The sequence below is a fragment of the Rhincodon typus genome, chromosome 2, assembly GCF_021869965.1.
Source record: "Rhincodon typus isolate 14 chromosome 2, sRhiTyp1.1, whole genome shotgun sequence".
NCBI classification, from domain to species: Eukaryota; Metazoa; Chordata; class Chondrichthyes; order Orectolobiformes; family Rhincodontidae; genus Rhincodon; species Rhincodon typus.
In genome coordinates this window covers 61776221-61794140 of record NC_063333.1, presented here as the reverse complement: position 1 = coordinate 61794140, position 17920 = coordinate 61776221, and the positions used below count along the sequence as shown (strand labels likewise).

Here is a 17920-nt window from a genome sequence, read left to right as displayed (position 1 = left end):
ATGGTTTATTGCGAGAGGAATTGAATGAAAGAGTAGGGAGGTTATGCTTTAATTATATAGAGAATTGGTCAGACTGAGTCCAGAGTAATGTTAATTGATTGGAAGCAGTTCAGAGAAAATTTACGAGACTAATATCTTAACTGAGCAGGTTGTCTTATGAGGAAAGGCCAGACAGGCTAGGCCTTAACCCTTTATAAAAGTCAAATATGATTTAATTGAAACATAAAAGATCCTGGTGAGACTTGACCAGTTGGATATGAAAAGGTGTTTCCAGAAATGAAGATTTTTATTTCTCTCTGAGGGTGGTGAGACTTTGGAATTCCCTTCCTCAAAAGGCAGTAGATACAGAACCTGTAAATATTTTTAAGTGGAGGTAGTTAGATTCTTGATTGGTCAGGGGGTGAAAGATTATCGAGGGTATGTAGAGTTGAGGTTAAAAGCAGATCAGTCATGATCTTATTGAATGGCAGGTTCTAAGGGCTGAGTGGCCCACTCTTGATCCTTGTTCTTTTGCTAATTGCAGTTTCAATTACAATTTGTAGGCTGGTCCTCTTCAAGGAAAATGCTATTTGATTGGCACTCCAACTCTCAGGAAAATCCAAGTCACCAATAACTCCAGCTGTAATGTAAGTGGTTTCATTCCATCGTTCGTTTCAAGATGACTCTATTGAGCGCTAATGGCTTCTAAAAAAGCCAGAATAGAACACAAACAGTTCTGCCCTAAACTTAATCATCACAAAATGATAGTAAAATAAATACAAATGCTTAAAAAATTATGCAATTGTCACTCTGCTCAATGCACAAGAAAAATAGATGTCCTGTATAAAGTCTAATCTCTGGGTTCCTCATCACGTAACTGACTGGTTTGGATTTTTCAGTCAATGATTAAGGAAAAGCATTTCCAGTGATCTTGAAGCTGCCCACAATGACCTAATGACCTCAGTTGCATGGCATTTTCTTTTCCTTGCAGCAGTTTAAATCTAGCATTAAGTCAAGAGAATCTCTAGGTGTTATCAACAGTAAGGTTAGCCATCAGTTACATTTCAATCTTTTCACAGTGATCAAACTACAAAAAATCTTTGGGCAAAAGTTTCCCATAATCTTTCTAAGTGTGGTCCCAAGTGTAACGGGTGGCAATGAACATGCCACCGCGATAGCAAGATAATTCACCTGATCTGCTGCCACTCAGCCCATTAACACTGTGGGGAACAGTGAATATCTCGCCCTATCACACTCCTTGACCCTGGCAGTCTGGATTGCCTGAAACTTTCAGCCAGTCAGGGTCAGCAGTTTCCGGGTCCCAAAGTCCACTGGTCAACCAAACAGTCCCTCATCCTGCTATCTAGCAAGAAGTGTAAGCTGCAGATCATGTGATGCTGGACCACTTGCGTACACACACACACACACACACACACACACACACACACACACTTTTCATAGTTTACTAATTTTCACCACTTGAAAATACAGTCTGAATCCTCATGCATGTGACAAATACACACACCTGAGATATTTTGTTATGCATCTGAACCTTTGTTTCCTTACACTTTTATAGGTTGTGGACAGCATTTATTGTCATTCCCTAATTGCTTGATGTTTCTGTTGTGATTGGCACAGTATGGTGTGTTGTTAGGCCATTGTGGAGGGCATTTAAGAGTCAACCATACTCTTGTGGGTCTGAAGTCAGGTGTAGGCTCGACCATGAAAGGACAGCAGATTTCCTTCGCTAAGGGACATTAATGAACGATGGAATTTTATTCTTTTTGTTTGCTTAATTGACCTGTTCAGATATACTATGACAGACCTCTGGTTCTGGATCAGACAGGATTGACCCCAGGCCTCCTGGCTCAGAGGTGGGCTGTACCAAAGAGCCTCTTAGAGATGTATAGTTATTTTAATCAATCTGTTGGGACATGTCATTGACATGCCTCTGAAACAGGCAGGAATTAACCCAGGTTTTTCACCCAGAGATCCAAGACGATGTCACTGCACCATAAGAGCCTAGTGTGAGTTTTACAATTACTGTAACTGTCTTTCAATTGCTGATTTGTTAAATAAATTTACATTCTGCTAACTGCCATGGTGGGAATGTGCCTGTCACCAGAGCAACAACCTGGATTATCTGACAATGCCACTCCCTTCCCTGATTCTGTCTTCCCCCATTTTACATCTGTACATGTATTTCAAACAGTGTTACAGAACAGCGATCAGAAATGGAGACCACGTCCAAACTATTTCTCCTTCTCCCTGGACCATAAACTCCAACTCAGACCCACTAACTTACAGTATTTCTACTCTTCAGCTTGATATTTTTCTGATCTGGAAAGCTGAGAACTACACTGTGGTTTAGGTGTTTTTTTTTACCTCATCTCTGTATTTTTAGATTCCAGAAGTATTGTCAGGATTTATCCAGCATTGTAAATTTCCGTACACTACTATGATCCACAATCCAGCTCATTCAAATACAACGAAGCATGTAGAAATTGAGCAGTCCAGCCAGTGTGGCCAATTTAATTGCTACAGAGGAACAGGATCTGTGGTTAACCTCAGTAGAACATGGTAAGATATTCAGATCCTCTCATTGTTTAATATACCGACATTTTAATCCTTGTTAACATTTTCAAGAAAAGCATTTTTTACAACAAAGTAAAGCAAGGTAAGATTCACATTAGTTCTTGTTATTTTGCCTTTTGAATGAAAGCCAGAACTATACATGCTGTATTATAGAATGGTTTTTAAAATTTCTGCTCCCTCTCCAAAAAGGTCATATTTGGCACAAATGTGAAATGAACTTATTGTGTACAGTTCTGGTCACCACACTATCAGGAGGATGTAGAGGCTTTAGAGACAGATACAGGAACAGCTTCCCAGGATGTTGCCCAGTTGGGACAGTATTAGCTATGAGGAGAGATTGGACAAAACTGGTTTGTTTTCACTTGAATGCCAAAGAATGAGGGCAACCTGATAGAAGTTTACAAAATTATGAGAGGTGTGGATAGAATGAATGGTGAAAGTCTTTTCCCTAGGGTAGAAACATCAATTATTAAGGGACATAAGTTTAAGGTTAAAAGAGGTAAGTTTAAAGGAGATGTAGGAGGCATGTTTTTTAAACAGAAGGTGGTAAGTGCTTGGAATGTGTTGCCAGAAGAGGCAGTGGAGACGGATACAACAAATTAGTGATACTACGAACCTGACTGATAATCTTAAAGTGGCTTCCAGTGTACTTCCTAACAAAGTCATGATTATTTAGTAAATGCTGTCCATTAGCGTAATGTTGGATATGGTGTTCTGAGGTTTGCAAGTATGGCTGGTTAAGCAAAGTTGGTACGATACCTGCTGCACTCAGTTAAAAGGGCATGTTGTTTGATATGGTTTGCCAGTTACTGGGACATGTGGCCTACATATCTGACATCACACTGGCACTGAAAGTCATATACCACATTTCTTAATGTTACGGTGAGCGAAACATCTTTTTGGTTTGACAGAAGCATCTGGTAGTGGGGAATACCATTTGTGTATTTACTGCAAAGTTGCCACAAGAGGCAGGTAGCTTCACCTGTTGCTCAACATTTTGAAGCAGCTCCCCTTCCAGGGTGATCTAAGGTAGACTGGGCACTTCTCAAAGGCAGATATGGTGGCTGTGGGCTCTTTCATGTGTTTGCGTGATATACAGCATGTGATGACTTGTTAAGGGTAACAATAATCAAGGAGGATAATGTATATGCATCCTATCTCAGCATCAAGCTAACACCATGAGCAGATGGCTATTTCAAGAGGTTGTCAATAAGACTGATCATATATCATGTGGAACTATGGGAATCCTATGCAATTATCATTGAATTTGAGATTTCCTTTTGCATGCATCTGCTTAGGAATAACTTTGATGTCAAGCCTGAGGATTTGTTGTGTTTGTTGTTAACTCCTGATGTGGAAGATGAGAGTGTTGCCTTTTACTCCTGGTATCTGAGATGGAGCATGACAGTTTGTCACTCTTCATACCAGATTCTACTAGAAATGATGAAGACAGATTACTGCTTTCTGTCAGTACATTTGGAATTCAGTGATGTCCTGAGAATAAGAAATTGCATGCTTTCACCGTTCATATCTCATTTCAACATGGTGAGGTTCAGACACATCCATGTGATTGTTTACTGTTAACACCTGAAATAGAGAGAGAGGTATTGTCACTTATTAATTATCAGTGCTCGACATGAACGAAGTGATTTGTCCCTAATTACTGTCATGCTTCTTATGAAACATTAGACTATAATACAGTTTGTTGTTCATATCTTCGATGGCATTGTGGAGAGAAATACGCAAATTGTGATCTAGAATGAACAGAACATCAGACACTTGGGGCTGGGTGTTACATGCCCATGCTCGGTGTGTTTCAACATGGGGGCATAGGTTGAGCTCCCAGCCCACCACATTTGCACTGATCCTACCCCACAATTTCAAAAAAATCAGCAGCCCACAACATGTTTAAAGACATAATTCAGATGATTTCAACTTATTGAAAGTTCAATTGACTTAAATGTAGACTTGCCCATGAAATAGTTGGCATGGGCAACCAGGGTCACCCTCAAGAAGATTATCCCAAGTTCCCCATCCTTTTTCCTTTGTACCCATGTATATTTCAAAACCCACACCCCCAAACCCTTACCTAATGTAGGCAAATGCTCCCCATTCCCCACTCTGTTGCCCTGGCAAAGCTGGATCTGGGGTTCATGCGGGCATCCAGCATGGGTCTGCCTGCAGTCCTGGCTGTGCCCATTTCTGAGCCTTTGCTCTGCTGGTGAATCAGACTGGTAGCAAGTGCAGAGGGTAGGACTTTGTCCCTGCTGAAGGGCAGTGTCCAACTCTTGATCTTTCTAGCTGGCCCACAGCATGTTGTGCCTGCAGGAGCAGCTGCTTCCTTGTCTGCTGGCTCACCGCTGACTTTGTCTCTGATGGGGGCAAGATCTGGCGCCTTGGAATTTTCTAAACTTGGAATAAACCTGAAGTGCTCTGTCATTTGAGAATTGTGCAAGGGTACAGAGAGAGTGGTGGGTGCGTGGAATGCGCTGCCGGCGGTGGTAATAGAGTCAGATACATTAGGGACACTTAAGTTACTCTTGGATGGACACATGAATGATAGTAAAATGTAGGGTATGCAGGGTAGTTTGATCTTAGAGTAGGATAATAGGTCAGCACAACATTGTGGGCCGAAGGGCCTGTACTGTGCTGTACTGTTCTATGTTCGATGTACTTCAATCTTTATCATTGATTGGCTGTACTTCTCAATAAAATATTTTCCTGGGAAGAATAATATTTCTTTTCTTTGCTTTGGGAGATTTGATTTTTATAACCTGTTGATTAGTTTCTTCCATGTGCCTTTACTGAATTGTGACGTAGGAACATTGGAACAGGAATAGGCCAGGAATAGAGACAGAGAGTGGAATAATCAGAAAAGTCGAAGATTACCATTGAGAGTAACCTTTTCTATGTGTATTGAAAAATGAGATTAAAGCTTGAAGATGATCTATCATTGAGAGTAGTTACACTAAAAGAAAAGAATAGATAGGGAATACTAACTTTTCTGAAATGTTGCAGAAGTAGAAACATTGAGAGTCACAATGATATAGTTGTTGTATGGATAATACAATAGCAGATTAATGGAATAATTAATTTTCCTGTATGAAGGACAATTTTAGCTGAAACCATTTCAGCATAATCTATGTAAGCATTATTCATATCTTCAGTAGTACAGACTGAACTAGTATTTAATTTACTCCCTGCTTCAAAATTTTAGGGACAAGACTTATGCAACATTACTAACACTGAAGGAAACCGGGTGGATTAATCAGAACACAAGAGCAGTGATGGTTGAGTTCACTCTCTACAATCCTCCAACCAACCTCTTCACCACTGTGTCTCTGCTGGCAGAGTTTCCACCATTAGGGGGTGTGCTTCCATCAGCTCGTATAGAGTCAGTCAGCATTTACCAGAAGAACTCTGTTGTGGATTATTTCATTATGGCTTTTGAGGTGAGAATTCCAGGTCATGGGTTAAAATATTGGCTGTTTTTCTTTAAATTGCTTTAAGGTGACAAGCTACCGACAGAATATAAATGAAATCATTTTGAACAGCCAAAGACATTTTTTTCAGTTTTGTTATACTGTGTCTACTTTTTGAAGTCCTTTTTACATTTGATATAAAACAACCTTACAGCTTCTCTCAATGAAATTACACATTGCTGAAGAACTATTGTGCAGTTCTGGACTCAGGACCCATATGTACAAGTGAAGAACTGAGTGCCCAGCCTATAATTTTGAATTCAGTTACAACCTCATCAAATAATGAAATTAGCTAACCATCTAGGATACAAATTTCATTAACCTATTAGTTGCATAACATAAACAAAGCCTTTGAAAATAATGGAGGAATGATTACATCTGATTTTAAGTGTTTGTACCTTGCACTTGCATTTTACATTTATGCTACTGTTGTTGTGCTTTGCAGCTTTTGTTCCTGGCCCTTATTCTACTTCACCTGTACTTCCAGGTGTGCAAGATGACTCAGAGAGGCCTACTGAGTTACTGGCAGGAGCCTTGGAACTGGTTGGAGGTCAGAAGCTTATTATAGTAAATTGTTTTGATCAAATTAAATTGAGCTTTCCCTCAACACCCACTGGTTGTGCAGCAGGTAGGGAATATTGACAATAAATGAAAAGGAACCCAGAAAATAACTGTCTGACGGTTGAGGACCAAAATAGATACAAAAGCTTTGCCTTTTGTCGTGGTGACATCTCATGCATGAAATGCTACGATAGTTTGACAATTCGTGAAGCTGCCTTATGTTTAAAAAGAGTGACAAGAATAGGTTGTTGAGTGCTTATTGTCTGCTTGATGAGCCTTTTATTATCAGCATAAATGCGCTTAGAGCATTAACAATTCAAATTTTCACAGTGAAATTCAGTTTCAAATTCCATTTCTCTCCTTTATTGTTGCATTTGTCACTTATAGCAATCAAAACTCTGCTACGCACTCTGGGTGGAAATTCCGTAGCTTGGCGGAGATTTGATGCTCTGGAGAAGCAGCCTCAGACAGGGATGACCGGAAAACTATGGGATACAAACAGTGCAAGTTTCAATTATGTGAGAAAATAAGAAGTGGGAAGGGAATTGCAAAACACTTTCTTGTCATTGCAGCAAGTAAATAAAAAATCCTCCGTGATGTTTCAGGTTTAGCAAGAAACTGCAGGACCGGATATAAAGATCAGCAAAGAACAACTGAAAGGTTAATTAGAGGAAACATTGACTGAGAGAAAGCTAGCTAGAAATATGAATTAAAAAAATGTAGGAGTTTTGCAAACTATTTTAAAGAGAAAATAATTAACATAGTGGGTGCTGTCCTATAGAAAATGAGTCTGGAGGATTAATAAAGGAAAATTAAGAGATGATGAATGAGTTGAACGTTTATTTTACATTGGTCTTTCTGCAGAAGATGCAAATAATATCTCAAAAATAATTATTAATCAGGAAATGGAAGTCAGTGCATATATTGAATTAACTTGGTCGGGGTGGGGACTGTCGAATAGCCCAGTTGGTTGGATGGCTGTTTTCAGATGCAGAGTGATGTTAACAGTGTGGGTTTAATTTCTGCCCTGGCTAAGGTTACCGTGATGAACTTTCCTTCTCAACCTCCCACCTCGCCTGAGATGTGATGACCCTCAGGTTAAACAAGCACCAGTCATCTATATCTAAAGAGAGAACAGCCCTTTGGTGACTTTACCTTTGGTCATTTTTTCTGAGCATATTGTTGGAGCTGGGGGCTGACCAGTCCCTGCTTCCTGATGGATTTAAGATGTTGGGTCCGAGAAAGTGGCTCATGAGACACTTGATGCGTTTCTCCTAATTTTCCAAAATTCCTGAAATTTGAGGAAGGTTCCAATAGATTGGAAAATAGAAATGTAACTCCTTTATTCAAAAAAAGGAGGGAGATAGCAAGCAGAAAGCTAGAGATTGGTTAGCTTAAAATCTGAACCACATTAGAACCAGGTGGATAGAGTTGTTAAGAAGGCGTACGGTGTGATGAACATAGTTCTACACCTTGTTATCTCAGGTTCTCCAGCATTGGCAGTTCCTACTATCTCCGAAGGATGAGAGGTGACTTGATAGAGTGTATAAAATCATCAGAGGTATAGATAGAGTGGATAGCCAGAGACTTTTTCTTAGGGTGGAAGTAGCTATTACGAGGGGCATAGATTTAAAGTGAGTGGAGGTAGATACAGGGGAGACATCAGAGGTAGGTTCTTTACTCAAAGAGCGGTGGGGGCGTGGAATGCATTGCCGGAGAGGGTAGTGGAGTCGGCCTCATTAGGGGCATTTAAGCGGCTATTAGATAGGCATATGGATGATAGTATAAGGTAGGGGTGGAGGTTAGATAGAACTTAGGTTTAGGGTAAAAGTTCAGCACAACATTGTGGGCCGAAGGGCCTGTACTGTGCTGTACAGTTCTATGTTCTATGTTCTAGAAGACATGACTAAAGATGTTATGGCAGGGCAGTCAGAAAAGTTCAAGGTAATCAGGACAGTCAACATGACATTGTGGAAGGGAGATTCTGTTCCACCAATTTATTGACATTCTTGAATAAGTAAGGAGTCACGTGTGCTATGAATAAAGGGGAACAGGTTGAATTACTGCACTTAGATTTCTAGGATGCTTTGGATAAGGCGCCGTATCAAAGGTTACAGAGAGTACAAAAGTCTGTGGTGTAGGGGAAACATATTAGCATGGATAGAAGATTGTGGTGTTAACAGAAAACAGAGGGGAGGCATTAATGGGTCATTTATGGCTGGCCTAATGATATTATTGTTAGGCTATTAATTCAAATGCCAGGGAATGTTCTGGGCACCTGGGTTCAAATCCCATTGTGGTGATTGGTGCCATTTAATAATGGTGTGGAATGCCAATGTAGGATTAAGGTTGCAATCAGGTCACCTTATTGAAGGGTAGAATGGCTCAAGAGGCCAAATTGCCTTCTTCTCCTAACTCCCATATATGTTCATACTTGGTAGCCTGTAGTTTCTGCACAGAAACTGAGGAAATTCACTCGAGTACCAACCAATAACCATTGCAAGAGAAAAACTAACCATTTTCCCCTTGATATTCAATTACAATTGCCGAATCGCCCAAGTGCGAGGCAAGGAATTTTGCAATGAGTAGATCACCTCTTTCTCCCTAAGCTATAGTAAACCACTAGCTACAAAGGTACAAGTTAGGAGTGTGATGCAATTCTCTCTACTTGCTCCAAAAACAAAGAATCGACACCAAGCAGCAGAAAACAGCCCACTTCATCAGCAACTCATTGGTCAGTAGAGCAGCACTCTGCACAATCTACAAGATGCATCGCAGTGATTCACCAAGTCTTCTTTGACAGTGTCTTGAAAACTTATAACATCTACTGCTGAGAAAGATGGGATTAGCTGATGGATTGGAGCCTCCAACAGCTATTCGATCCTCTTCAAGGCACACAATATCCTTATTGGAAATTATAATTCACTTCAATAGATCAGGATCCTGAAACTCCCTAGATGTACCCGTAGCAGATAGACTGTAGCAATTCAGCACTGTCTTCCTGAGGAAAATTAAGGATGGACAAAAATATACTGGCATTGCCAGTGATATCAATCCCATGAAGGAATATAAAAATTCAGAATTCTGTCACAATAATTAGTTGTGGGTTGAGGGATTCTTTGCAGATTTAGCAAGTTGAGGGTTCAAGTTTCACTTCAGAAAAGTCTAAAAGCATGCATAACAATCCAGGTTGGAAGTTCACGCTGGACTGAGGGAATGCTTCTGTTCTCTCAAGTGGATAGAAAAGATCACGTGGCACTATTTGAAAAAACAGCGTTGAAATTCTTCCATATCCCTCAACCATCATCTCTAAAGACACACAAATGACCTAGTCATTACTAACTTGCTGTTTGTGAGACCTTGCTATGCTCAAACTGGTTCCACATTTTCTATGTTACAATATTGACAATGCTTCCAAAGTATTCAATTGTCTGTAAATCTCCTTTAGAAATCTTGAAATCGTAAATGGTGTGATATAAAAGCAAGTCTTTCTTTGCATTCAGTTTGTGCAAAACAGTATTTGAAGGAACTGATGTTTAAGCCACAACAAACTCTGAATTTCATTGAGTGATCAATGTACTTAAGTGAGGTACACTGACAGTCAGTACTGTTTCTAAACTCTTACTATGTGAAATGGTTAACCAGAAATTTTGTTAATTTTATTGGTTAGATTATGTGTACCAGTTGTTTTTCAGTTTTCTGCAGACTTCAACTGTTACTGGATTTAAATATAATCCATAAGTAAAACTGCGTAGTTTATAATTGTGTGTGACGTATACAGTTTTCACTCTGTGTCTCCTGTTCTTCTTCAGATTGGACTTGTCATGGTCAGTCTCTTCTATTACGTGTATTACGTATTTTACTTCATCTTGGCTGTGGATATTATTGACCATCTTCACAGTGGATATTTCAAAGCCTTTGTAGATATGAGCTTTATTTCTGCATGGATGCAGGTGAGAACAGGAAACGATCAGAGGGGCTTTGTTGAGGGAAAGATAAGTGCAGAGAGTTGTTTTCCAGAGTTTGTGTAATGATGCTATGCAACCATCATACATTTTGGAACCATTTACATAATTACATTGACATATGAACAGTCAACTGTATTACAGTTGGAAAGATGTTCAATGAACACATTCCACATCACTTTCCATTTGCAGAAGGTAAATATAGTTAGAAAACTCCACGCACAACGGCATCCAATTTTTTAACTATGTGCAGCTGAAAGTGTGTGTTGTTGTCTGTGAAAATAAAATTCAAGACTGAAGAAGTACCCTCTAAGCAGGCTAGACATAATCATTGGAGAGAGAGACAAAATTAAAGGTTCAGGTCAATGAACTTTTGTCAGAACTAGAAGAGACTCATATAACAAAAAGAAAAATTGCTGGTGAAATTCAGCAGGTCTGTCAGCATCTGTGCAGGGAAAACAGTTAATCTTTGGGATCCAGTGACCGTTCTTCGGGGTTGTTAAATGGTGTTTAAGCATCTTTTAAAGAGAGGCAGGTAAATAACAAAGAAAACTGTGGCATGGTGAAAGACACTGTACAGTGAACCTTCCCCCTTGATCTTCAACACACCCCTCTCCCCAGTGCACTGCAAATATAGTCCATTCTTTGTAACCATACCTCTTCCATCTTTAACATTTAATTATCAATTTGAAATGTTAACTCCCTTTGTCTCCTGTCTGACTGCTTGAATATTTGCAGCAAATCTTTTTTTTAGATTTCCAGCATATGCTTCACTTGATGCTAGGTCAGTTGTTAGTTTCAAATTTAAGATTGTTTAACAAAGATTTTTGTAAGGTATTAAGGGATATGGACCAAAGGCAGTTATGCGGATTTAGGCCACAGATCAGCCATGATCATTGTAAACTGGTAGGACAGGCTCAAGAGGCTGAATGGCCAACTCCTATTCCTATGATACTACATGTAAGATTTTTAAGTAGAATATAGCAATGTGTGAAAAGTGCATATTATTAGAGAGACAAATACACGAAGATGAAGTGCAGCAACAACAATATTTTAAAGAAATAAAGCAGTCACCTGAATACTTTACAGTATTTTCTTTCAAAGATTTGGATAGCAGGAACAATAGCCACTCAGTCTCCACTAACTCAACTGTTCTGGATGAAATTGGTTAGTTCTCAGGCAGAAACCATTCCGTTTGCTGTGAGAAGTAAAATGACACGATAGTCAGTGCCTAAGAAGACAAGTAAAGAAAAACGGCGAATACAAAATAATGTAGTGAGTCAGCATACTCTAGGCCAAAAGTTTGAATCCAGCTAACTCTAATAGCTGTTGAAATCCCACATGAAATTCTTTTGAATTCTCTCAAGATTGAAATATATGAAATTAGCGCAGATGCTGGAGACCTGAAATAAAAACAGGAAGTGCTGGGGAAATTCAGAAGGCCTAGCAGCCTCTGTGGAGAGAGAAAGAGAATTAACATTTAGAGACTTTACTTGAGAGCTGAAGGGAACTGAAACATAATTGTTTCTATGCTGTTGACAGAGGAGGAGGAGGAGCAAGTGGAGGTGAGGTGTGTGATCGAAATAGAGAACAGTGATCATACTCTAAAGTTGTTGAACTCACTGTTGTGTCCTGAGGCTGTAAAGGGCCATCCAGTACCACCACATGCCATGGGGGAGTGAAGGAGTGTTAGGAGTAAGGGAGGAGTGCACCAGGGTGTCCCTGAGGGAACAATCCTAGTGCAATGCTGACAGTAGAAGGGAGAGGAAGATACGTTTGGTGGTGGGATCCTGCTGGAGGTGGCAGAAGTAGCAGAAGATGATTATTTGAATGTGGAGGCTAGTGAGGTGGAATTGTTTTGAAGGCGATAACATTACATACACTGTTCCGGACTTTCAAGTGAATTCCGCATTTATGAGATCAGTACTTGAACTGCACTAACCAATAAGATGCTGTGTTTATTTGCTGGACTGTGCTAAATTCACTGGACTCTGTGTCAGTACAGTGATTTAATTGTTCTCTGTATTCCAGGACAATATATTTGATCAGCAGGGTTCCTGCTCCCAAGTGTTAATCGAAGATCCTGCTTGAATCTGCATATTGCTGAGGGCAGCAGCAGGAGCAATCCTCATGCTGCTCTTTCCCTTGCTCTCCCTTTCTCCAGCTCCAGGAGTAACATTCATTAGATCAGTGTTGTAGAGACTGTAACTTGTATGTCACAGATCACAGAATGTTTAAAACTAACGTGTTTGTTTCACTGTCAGATGAAACGCTTCCTTCATGGTTTGATTGTGTTCCTGCTGTTAATAAAAAGCATTCGTTTGCTACGTGTTAACAAGTTGATCGCTCCTTGTGTAACAATGTTGCGACTGTCCTGTTCCTGCCAGATGCTCCCAATGGTAAGCAGAGTTATTTTGCTTTTGCAAAATGTTGATTCAGGTTTCTTCAAACTATTGTTTAAGTACTGCAAAATTAATGAGGCTAGTAAGTCCCTCCTTCACATTGACTTCATTTTTTTTGTTTAACTCTGGTTGTAAAATAGGGACCATACAGTAATTTGATAACTTAGTTTGCCACGCTCCTCCTGTTCTGTGGCCTGCAAATCCCACAAAGAATTTTCTGCTCTTTTCGCCTGTACCTTGGAGATCAGTGCACCACCAGCAGTGACCTCTTCTGTCGATTCCTTTCCTCTTGCTCTCACAGTCCCAAGTCCCAGTATCCCTTATCATGACCAGGGACTTCCATCTGCTCCTACTGCTCCAGCTTCTGATTTCAGTGCTGAAGCCTTTCTTCCTAAAGCTCCTGTCCCTACTCTCAGTGTGTATTGAAATCATGGAACGTCTTCAGCTCTGCCTGCGCCAACTGATTTGTGCTACTCGATAGAGCCTAGTCGCTCTGAAATCAGACAGCTGGTGAGTATAAGTTTTTAACATGTATTCAGATTGTTGTAAAACCATGTTTATGTCCAAGATCATTTGTTAAGATGATATTATGTATCTATGGATCTAAAAGCCACCAGCTTAGTTTTAAAAGACTGAAACAGCAGTCTAGCGACATAAGACAACAGATTCTAAGATGGCTGAACATATGTATGACTGTAACTTACATTCCATATCCATTAAAGTGGAGTCAGTCAGTCTGGAAGAACCCAGCAAGGACTCTCACTTCAAAGGCACGTTATCGGATGCATTCACAAAATATCTGGACAGTACCTGGATATTCAGCAGGGTGGGGACCAAGCATCACTTTGGACAATGAACTCTGGATGATATTTGCAGACCCTCCTTCTCCAGTGAGTTGTTTATTTGTCCACCAAAATTCATAACTGGACGTGGCAAGACTGCAGAGTTTAAGATCTGTTTCTGAGGAAGGGTCCCAACCCGAAATGTCAACTTTCCTGCTTCTCTGATGCTGCCTGGCCTGCTGTGTTCCTCCAGCTCTACACTGTGTTGTCTCTGACTCCAGCATCTGCAGTTCTTCCTATCTCTAAGATCTGTTCTGCTGGTTTTGGGATCACATAGTTCTGTCTGTCATTTGCTGCTTATGCTGTTGGCACGCAAGTCGTCCTGTTGTGTAGCTTCACCAGGTTGATACCTCATTTTTTGGTATGTGTGGTGCTTCTCCTAGTATTCCCTGTTGTACTCTTCTTTGAATTGTAAATTAAGACTTTTTTTTTCAGCTTTTACGCCCTAGAATAAATTCTCCTCTTCTTTATCCAATTGACTATAAATCTGAATAAGAAATTTTGGAGTAGAAGTTGTGTTGGTAGGAGGGTCAAATATGTGCGATCAATTGGCTAAGCAACTAACTGATATTAATTTATATTCAGTAGAATCACATCTCAGACATTGTGCATTTTTGGCAGTGGATTCAGTAATACTCAATACAAATTTCTATCCATGCATGATTTCATATTTGAAAACTTGCCCCTTCGTTTCAGTGATAATTGTCAGGTTCCTTCAAGGCTTGAACACATCTGCTCCAGAACTCATTGATGCTTATTGGAGTTCGCTCAGTTCTTCCCCAGTTTGGATGGTGGAAGGGTACTTGAGGTGCAGTGGTAGCGTCCTTACCTCTATGTCAGAAAACCTGGGTCAAATCCTACCTGCTCTAGAGATGTGTCATAGTAGGTTGATATATAAAAAAACTCCTTCCCCAGTGAGGTGTTAGTTTCTGGACAGGAAAAGGATCTGAAAGGTGGAAACTGATGTTCTGACTATACCATGTATTTACAATAAAACTTTGGTAAATCTCTAAAAGTCTTTCTTGCTGCCAAATTCAACGAAGACCCAAAAGCATTCTTATTCTAATGAAAACCCCTTGTTGTGCATTTCTTTGTAACAATAACATCTCATCATCCTTGTATCATTTTGATGAGTCTTCCACACCAAAGTATATAACTTCACATTTATTAACATCGCACTACATCTGCCATGTATTTGTCCACTCACTCAACGTGTCTAAATCACCTTGCAGCCTCCTTGTACTCTGCAAATAAATCATGATCCTGCCCAGTTTTCTTTTGTCAGCGTGCCTCAGCGGCTATTGGCATTGGAAGATTATTTTTATGTAATATTTATGACTGCCTTATTATATTTTTAGACTGGTACTAATTTAAATTCCTTTCGTTCATTATTCACCCATTGTACAAAGAGTGTCATTTCAATTTTGGACCACTATGTTGCTGTATTCTTTTTAATGTAACTGCGCTGGGCACTCCTTTTTCCTGTACAATGTTTTCAAATATAACAGTATCAGGAAAGAGATCAGACAGGTTCTGTGATGAGCGTAGACGCACTGTCACAGCATCTTGTGACATGAAAGTAACATTGCAAGGGATGCTTTTTGTTAGCTGTTACCAGGATATTGTTATTTTGGATTAAGTTCACCCACCATTTAATCGAGCAAATTTGAGTTCTGTTACACTCTAGTTATTAGATGATGTCAAATCCACAATGTGCAGTGTTCAAACTAAGATCTGTGTGATGTTCATTGATAATATTATAATCTGGCTTTTAACTGCATTAATTAAAAAAAGAAACTGCGCTCACATTAAATTGAATGTACAACTTTCTTTTTTACTACAGGAATTCATCGATTTTAACATGATGTTTCTGTGTTTCTCTCTATAGCTGTGTGGTATTTTAGTCATCCTGGCCTATTCCTGCCTGGGCAACTTACTATTCTTGTCGGAATCCTATTCATTCAGTACCACAGTGAGAGCTTTTCAGACAGTTCTGATGTACTTTATGGGCATGAGTGAAATGAGAACACTTTCAACTCTATACAAGTTAAACCAGCTATCCATTGGTGCCTACTATGCAACATTTTTTATTATTATGACCATTCTTTGGGCTGGACTGGTAGGTACTTTGATGTAACTCTGATTATTATGTGATACTTGAGGATTCTTTTGACTTCCACAGAATTTGGGAAAAAAACAGATAATATGAATGAACAGATAATGGGAATTTTTAAAGCAACTTGTATTTTTGCTAGTGTTCTGTTTCAAAACGTCTAGGTAAACGATATCTTATGTACTAACTGGAAGGTAATTTCCCAATATTAAATAAGCAATTCATTAACTGTATACTTAACACAATGTCTCTACTCTAATACATCAGAAGGCCCTTCCATTTCTGGTGGCCAAAGATATAGAATTTAGGAAGCTATACACAGGCTGGGGTAGATAACAGGATATAGGAAGTAAAGAAAGACTGGGGCAGAGAGGAATAGGCTTTTTAAATTAATTGGTTGTACGAGCAGTGAATTATATATGATCAAAAATTGCAAGTGTTTTTTACAAAGGTGAAGAAGTAATAAATCCAGATGACAGACACCCTCTTGCGTACATTTTGTAAAATATGGATATTTGTGCCATGTTCTTTATAATATTTTGTAAATGAAAGCTGTCGTCAGCATAACTTTGACCAAGAGAATGGGCATGAACTACTGTTCTGAATGTCATGGCCTGTTGTGGAATAAATAAGCTTAATTATTTAAACATTGAATTACAGTTGCTTCAAACCTCTTTACAACGCTGCTGGCCCTCTGAGTCTTTAACCAGCCGTACGAATACCCTGCCCAGAAAAGTCGTCTTGCCAGTTGTCAACAGAATGTCTATGATGCATTAAATACTATTTTGTTACAGTGTAGTTTCACACTTTTGATTATTTTATTGAAATTCTTGGGGGAATAGTTTTCCTTTTCATGCAATTACAAAACATTGCATTTTCCAGCAGATTGTGAGTCGTGCCAGTAGGGCAAGGTGTCTATTTAAGTTATCTGGATATTTTAACATGACATACTTAGCATGCATTCATTATAGCAATGATAAAAACAATGAATATTAATCTTGAGGTTTGTTTGACAGATTTGTTTTATCAGGAAAAGGCATCACAAAATTATGCATTTAATTAACATTTCAATTATCTGTAATTCTGCGTTGCAATATCAGTGCAGTATACTGTACTATAATTCTGTGATTGAGTTGTGAAGTGTTACAACAGCAATCCTGCATGAGAAAATGTTCCCACTTCTGTGTGAGGAGCAACTACTTCTCAGCCTTCAAGCATCAAATATAAGCTTGTACTGGACTCAGCAGACTGCACAAACACAAATTTATATCTATATATTTCTCAGCTAGAAATATAATGATATGATTTGGTCATCTTAATGGTGGACTTTATACTGCAGAGATTCTTCCTGGCAATTTAAATGTTGTTTACCATTCAAATGCAAATAGTTATCCATTATCCAATGTTGGAAAATTATTTAGAGTTTTGTTTCTTGAAGGATTTTGTACATTCCGTGGCTTCCTACAAAAACAGTTTGTATTCATCTTGTGCTTATTATAATAAACATCCCTAAGTGCTTCAGAGGAACATTATAAACTAAGTAGGACAATGTGTTACATAGGGGCATATTGGTGCAGATAGCCAAAGAATTGGTCGAAGAGTCTTGGATTTTAAGAAGTGTTTCAAAGGAGGATGGCAAGCCTGAGAGTTTAAAGGAGAGAATTACAAAATTTGGGGCCAATGCAGCTGAGTATATGGACACAAAATGGTAGTGGGACACATAAAGTTGAGGATACTTAAGAGGCCAGAAACACTAATGTTTCTGAGAATTGAAAAGCAGGAGGAGATTATAGAGATAGGAAGGGACAAAACCATTTTAAACATTTTAAAATCAAATGTTGTTTGACAGGATCCAGTGTGGGTCAGTGAACACAGGGCTGATAAGGGAGAGGGGCTTGCAGCCAGTTTAGACATGACCAGCAGAGCTTGGATAACCTCAAATTTGTGGTGTACAGAAGCTAAGTTATTTGGGTCATTGGCT

General features: G+C 39.3%; 1 protein-coding gene across 1 annotated transcript in view; it reads left to right on the top strand.

The window, feature by feature from the left end:
• Positions 1-17920, top strand: part of LOC109932581 (polycystic kidney disease protein 1-like 1) — a 161792-nt gene that overhangs the window by 114548 nt on the left and 29324 nt on the right. The window contains exons 40-46 of the mRNA XM_048608159.1: positions 543-626; positions 2384-2559; positions 5792-6026; positions 6502-6606; positions 10430-10570; positions 12847-12981; positions 15715-15945. Of these exons, the coding sequence (XP_048464116.1) occupies positions 543-626; positions 2384-2559; positions 5792-6026; positions 6502-6606; positions 10430-10570; positions 12847-12981; positions 15715-15945 (1107 nt within the window). The remainder of the gene's footprint in view (positions 1-542; positions 627-2383; positions 2560-5791; positions 6027-6501; positions 6607-10429; positions 10571-12846; positions 12982-15714; positions 15946-17920) is intronic.